This window comes from Myotis daubentonii, chromosome 21 (assembly GCF_963259705.1).
Source record: "Myotis daubentonii chromosome 21, mMyoDau2.1, whole genome shotgun sequence".
Lineage (NCBI taxonomy): Eukaryota > Metazoa > Chordata > Mammalia > Chiroptera > Vespertilionidae > Myotis > Myotis daubentonii.
The window spans coordinates 15,882,677-15,888,714 of record NC_081860.1 but is presented as its reverse complement, the minus strand read 5'-3'; the positions used below and the strand labels follow the sequence as shown (position 1 = coordinate 15,888,714).

The 6,038-nt window shown below is 64.7% G+C and overlaps 1 protein-coding gene across 5 annotated transcripts in view; it reads left to right on the top strand.

Moving 5' to 3' along the window:
- Positions 1 to 3,034: 3,034 nt before the first annotated feature.
- The window catches only part of NTRK3 (neurotrophic receptor tyrosine kinase 3), a 213,838-nt gene continuing 210,834 nt past the window's right edge, over positions 3,035 to 6,038 (top strand). Inside the window, exons 1-2 of one of the 5 annotated variants that reach the window (XM_059678133.1) lie at positions 3,035 to 3,619; positions 3,735 to 3,997. In XM_059678133.1, coding sequence (XP_059534116.1) covers positions 3,750 to 3,997 — 248 coding nt within the window. In that variant the 5' untranslated portion in view covers positions 3,035 to 3,619; positions 3,735 to 3,749. The remainder of the gene's footprint in view (positions 3,620 to 3,734; positions 3,998 to 6,038) is intronic. The other 4 variants (XM_059678129.1, XM_059678130.1, XM_059678132.1 and 1 more) reach the window with 4 other exon arrangements.

Below are 6,038 nucleotides of genomic sequence, written 5' to 3'. Positions count from 1 at the left end.
GTGAGGGGTGCCTGCAGCAAGTGGGGTGGTGGGTCTTTGACCTTGGGAGTCCTTTCTAGCCCAGAGCCTCTGTCAATCTGTCATTCGGGGTGCATAGGATCAGGCTCACCTGGCAGCGTCACTGGGAGGGCCCCAGCCCCCCAGACACGCCCAGCAGGCAGGATCGCTCAGCGAGAGGAGGGGCCCTGACCCCCCCACAGCTCTAGCTCTGGCAGGTGTGTGTCTGAGATCTCGGGACGAGTCAGGCTCCGGAGCCGGGCCTCTGTGGGTGGATTTCCCTGCTGCTTGGGACCACCTGGGGGCTTGACTGTCCTTCATGGGTGGGCGTCCGCTCCCCACGCCTGGCCAAGGACCCAGAGAAGGGCACTGCGATGACGTAAGTCTCCGGGGGCCACCAGGGCATTCTTTCCAAGGAGACAAGCTACCCCGGCCCCTGCTGACCAGGAGGGTGTCTATGCGGGAGACGTTCGTTCTCTTCTTCACGCAGCCTGGCCTCTCACAGGTGTGTGTCCCGGGCAGGCCAGCACCTTGCGCGGCAGTGACACTCACGGGCCTGCTTTTCACAAAGTCCTGGTGTCGCAGCGCCCAGTTTATTCCGGCCTCACTGGTCAGTGTTCTGAGACTTCACACCGCGGGTGCCTCCTCTCTTCTCAGCAGCATCCCTCGCCCAGGTCACTGGGGAACCAGGGACTGTTCAGCTGCGGGGGACTAGTCGACTTTGGGCGCCATTTCAGTACATTTCCGACCGCAGCACGGCCACGAGGCACCTGGGGAGGTGCTGACACGGGCCTTCTGGGTTGGTGGGCCGGGTGGGGGCCGGGGATGCTGCGTTTCTAACAGGCTTTCTGGACGGGGTGCTGCTGGGCAGAGGGCCTTGCTGGCATTTCACAGACATGGAGGCTGAGGCCCGGGAAGGCCTCCGTGACCCGCCTGCCCGTGCCCAGGCCATCCTCTCCCTTAACGAGGGCCCCCTCCCTGCCAGCTGCCACTTCCTGCTCAGGCTCCGGGCTCCAGCATCAGCAACATCCCATCTCCGTCCCGTTTCACTGTCAGGGTGAGCGCCGTCTTGTGCCACCAGGCCCCTGCTGCACAGCCTGTGTGGTTCTGCTGTCTCCTCTCCGAGGGGGTTTAAAGGCTTTATTGGTTCTGAGTTACGGACACCTCCCTTTCTCTGCTGGGAATGTTAAAAGTCACTTTTCACTTTCAAAAGAAGTGTGCTGGGCATCCAGGCTGGAGACCCGATGCTGGGCAGTCCACCTGGCCTTCCCTGCCTCTTGGCACCTCCCTGGAGTGGCCTGAGAGGTTCCCTGTGTGTCCCAGCTGCCACCTGCCACCTCCTGAGGGGCCGAGCTAAAGCCCTAGTGGCTCAGTTTCCCTGACTCTCAGGTATCCCAGAGCCAGTCCCAGAGTGGCCCTGGCAATGGTAAGGAGATGCCCAGTGGACTGAGGGGATCGGATTGGCCGAGGGCCAGTAGGAACTGGTTTGAGAGTCTGAGGAGGTCTCCACTCTCTGTCCCCTCCTGCTGGTGGGAGGGCAACACGCCAGTGTGGGGACCAGGCCATACTGGCAACTGGGGGAGAAGTCTCATGGGGCCAAGGGAAGGCAGAATGCAAGGGGGAGCCGGGACACTGCCTTTTATAGGCACGTTCTCTCCCTTTCCTTCCCCCCAAGTTCTCTGGGCGACAGTGCCGCTCGCAGGCGCCAGGCCTGGCTGTGGTTGGCCTGGGCGGGCGGCACCGCGTGCCCCCTCCCCCATCCCGCCTGCAAGTTGCATGACCTGCATCGGAATCCGCAGGGGGCGGGAGGACCTTTCAGAGGCTGAAAGCAGTGAATTCCGGGTCTTCTTTCCTCGCCTGCCCTCGCCGCCGCTTTCTTCTCCCCTGAATGAATGCTGTATGTGTCTGCCTGCCGGGCTCCCTAACCCTTTCTTCTCCTTCCCCGCCAGCTCCGGCTTCTCAGCACACAGCTCTCACCCTCGGCATGGTGACGTTTTATTTAAAAAATCAAATCAAATCAAATCAAATCAAATCCCGACCGAGACAGAAAGTAGGGACTCCTTCCTCTCCCGTGGGGACCTGAGCTCCAGTCAGAGGTCGGCTGCACCTGCTTTGCGCCTCTACCAGGAAGGGGTGCTTGGGTGGGAGGGGAGGAAGGAGGTGCTGCACCCCCACCCCGAATCCGGGGAAAGCAGCCCGCCCGCCCCTCACCCCGCAGCCGGAGCAGCGCGCCCCAGAGGAGAGCCCAGCCCAGAAGCCGGCCTCCGGCAGGGCTGGCCTGGCGCTGGCAGCGATGCCCCTTGCATCTCAATTTCCCCCGCTGCCTCTCGCTCGCAGGGCTCGCCCGGGCCACCTGGGCGCTCGGGCGGCCCTTCCTGCGCTCGCTCCCCGCCTGCCCAAGGCCGAACGCACACTCCACCGCCCATAGGCGCAGGGGGCACGGAGGCACCCACGGGGCGTGCCCCGCCGCCCCCTCCCAGCCGACCCGGCTCCCGCCTCTGCCTCTCGATCCCGGAAAGGAGTGTCATTGAGCCGGAGGACCAAGCGTCCGCAGCCCTCCTCCTGGCTCCGGGCGCCTCTCCCGGGCATCCTCTGCGCTCCCGCTCGCCCTGTCGCGGCCAGCGAGCCTGTGCCCCCCACCCAGGCTCCGGAGCGCTCCCCGGTCACCTCGGCCTCGTTCACGTCCCTTCCTCCCGCGGTCGGGATTGCAGCGAAACCGGGCAGCGCGAGGGCCAAAAAGTGGAAAGGAGCGCGCCTTTCCGCATCGCGCAGCCAGCCGGCCAACTCCTCCTCCCCCGGCCAGACCCTCGCAATCCCAACTGCAACTTTTCCCCTTCGTCTCGGGCCCCTGGGGCTGCGCCGAGCGGGCGCCGGGCCGCGAGGCGTGGAGCGGGCGCGCGGCTGCGGGTGGCGGTGCGGACGCGAGCCGGCGAGTGGGTGGGTGGGTGGGGAGGGAGGAGGGGAGAGGACGGGCGGGGAGAGGGAGGGAGGGGGAGATTCCGCTCTCCTGCCGCTCCCAGCCCGGGCGGGGGGCGGGGGGAGGAGGCCGCGAGTGGGGAGGGGAGGGGAGGAGGGAGGGGAGAGGGAGGGCGCCGAGGAAGACGCTCCGAGAACCCGTGCGTTTCGTCAGGCTCGGAGCACTTGCACATTTCTGCAGGCGCGGCGAACCCTCCGCGGGGCTGCGGCAGCTCGCGGCATCCTCCTCCTCCTCCTCCTCCTCCTCCTTCTCCTTCCCCTTCCCCGGCCGGGCGCTGTGTCTGTGTGAGTGTGTGAGTGTGTGTATCTTGCAGGTGTGTCCGTTTTAATTCTGCCCAGTAGGTGGGACTTGGTGACTTTAGCACCATTTTTTTTCCGTTTCCTTTTTTTTTTTTTGCCTCCTCACCGTCTGTTGCAACCCTGCAAAGTCTCGGAGTCGGCGAGCGCGGCTCGCTTCCCGAGCCCCCGGACCCGGAGAGCCGCGAGCGCCCAGCCGGCCACCATGCCAGGCAGACCGAGCCTCTAGGCGCTCCCCGCGGCTCCCACCCGGCGGCGGCAGTAGCAGCGGCGGCAGCGCAGCGGCGGCGGCGGCGCGATGGTTTCAGACGCTGAAGGATTTTGCATCTGATCGCACGGCGTTTCAAAGGCAGAGGCCCCCTCCCCTCCCCCCTCCCTCGCCGTCTTTGTTTCCTACCCCCCCACCCAGCTCTCCCCACTGCCCCCACCCCAACCCCCTCTCCTCTCCTCCTCCTCTCTTTTAGAAGCAGCGATCGGAGATGGATGTCTCTCTTTGCCCAGCCAAGTGTAGTTTCTGGCGGATTTTCTTGCTGGGCAGCGTCTGGCTGGACTATGTGGGCTCCGTGTTGGCGTGCCCGGCGAATTGTGTCTGCAGCAAGACGGAGATCAATTGCCGGCGGCCGGACGATGGGAACCTCTTCCCCCTCCTGGAAGGGCAGGATTCGGGGAACAGCACCGGGAACGCCAGCATCAACATCACGGACATCTCCAGGAACATCACTTCCATGTAAGTCAGGCGCCGCTCCCGGCCGCCTCCCCTGCCGCCCGCGCTCCCTCTCGCTCTGTAGCTCGGCCGCCCAAGGCTGGGGCCGGCCCTGCGCTCGCCGCCCCCAGCGCGCTTCAGGCTCGCTCTGGCTCGGAGATGCGCCGGGCTGCGTATGCAGGTGACTGGCCCTGTCCAGGCTGGTCCGTGGTGCCTGTGCGCCTCCCGGGAGAAGACCCCCGCCAGGGAGGATGGGGGGGCAGCCCGCCCCCCTCCCACCCGCTGCGGCTGGTTTCCAGGGTGCCAGTCGGGTTCTTTCCCCCCACTAAATAGCAACAGTTTGGCCACGCTCAAGTAGAATAAAGTAGAGGAGGTTCGAGTCCCTGGCAGCCGTGGCGGTGGTGGCAGGGACAGCGGTGCTGAGCCTGAGGGGAGGTGACAGGGGCTGCCGGCCATCCGGCCAAGAGGTTTAACTGTTTCCTTTTCGAAAGAGCAAAACACGCTGACAAGTAAACAAGTTGAGAGCTGGCTGCTGGGGGGTGGGGCGAGACTTTGGACAGGGCCAGGCCGTCATGGACGCCCACCCTTGCCTGCCTTCTGCCTGTCCTCCCCAACCCCGTTTTGGGCATTCCCAGACCCCTCCCCGCTTCCCCTCCTCTGCATCTGGGCGCCCACAGATCGCCCTGTTGGGCTTGAAGAACAGCTCCGGACTGGGAGTGAGGATGGTGAAGGCAAGCGAGGGCTTGCTTGTTTTGCAGCCGGCGGTTCTGATGTGATCGTGCAGATGTGTTTATTTGGAAATTGAACTCTGACCTGCGTTTGCGTGGTTCTGCCCCCCATAAGTGAGACCTGTGGTGGCCTGTTCTTTTCGGGTTATTTTTCCTTGGCAGGGAAGGGGCGGGAAGCCTGGGCAGGGAGAAGGAACTTGGGGTTCAGGGAGCCTGCCCATCTTTTCTTCCCCTGACCTGGCCAGGTGACCCCCTCCCTTCTGGCCACCAGAGAAGGGTGGGGATGGCCCTCGGATGGTTCAGGAGGGAGCTCTGGCCTGTCTCCTCCCAAGGTCCCACCCCTTGGGGACTGGTGAAGTGGGTGGGATGCTGGGAAGGGTTCGCACTGGAGTCTGAGAAGGCGTTTGGAGGACTGGGGTGGGGTGGGGGGGTGACGAATCTGCCATTGGCGCTGCTCTCCCTGGCGCCAGCCCTCCCTGTGCCTGAGCCCAGCGTGATGGGGCTGCAAAGCCAGGAGGAATTGCAGCCCTCGCGCTCCCAAGCCCGCCAGCCCTCTCGGCTAATGGAGTCTCTGCTGGCGTTCTCGCAGCCAGCAATTCGAGGGGAGTGTACAAGCCTGGCCCATATCTCGGCTGAGCCGTTCAGCCCCTCACCACCTTCAGGCCCGGGCTGGCTGGAGAGGACATGATAAACAGCAAGGGGGGGGGGGGAGGGCAGGAAAAACAGACCGGACCCAACTGTCCTCTCCCGTCCTGCAGGCCAGGCACTCAGCTTCCCAGGGAGGCAGGAGGGTCTGAGCCATTTGGTTGGGATCTCTGAGTTGGACGTGCGCTCAGGGCTGTGTGTGAGTGGAGCTGGGGGAGCTTGGGAATGGGTCTCGGGGCTCGGGCTGAACCTAGGGATTTCCAGGGGGCTGTGGGGGCCCAGGGGCCCCAGGTGCCCAGGGAGGGTTTCCTGGGAGCCCAGGAGCTCATGCGGCTGGTTCCCTGCTCCACGGCCGTGTGTGTCTGTGGGAAGTCAGTGGGTGGCCACCATCGCGTAGGCGCCTGAGAGCCACATAGAGCTGTCGCTCCTCTGAAGCTGAGGCTGGGGGCGCAGTTCGCTGGGGAGAGTTCACGTGGTCTTTCTAGGCAGAGGGTCCGAGATGGGGATGCTGGGAAGGCTGGTGATGGCAGCCTCTCATCCCCTTCGCCACAGGAGGACCCCAGAGGGCATCTGGGGGACGGGGCGGGAGTGGATTGGAGGCCCCTCTGTCTGTGTCCCCATCCTTGTTTTGGGGCTAGAACTCTGCACTCAGTCAGCACTCCTTTCCCGAAACCCACCCGACACCTAAGAGC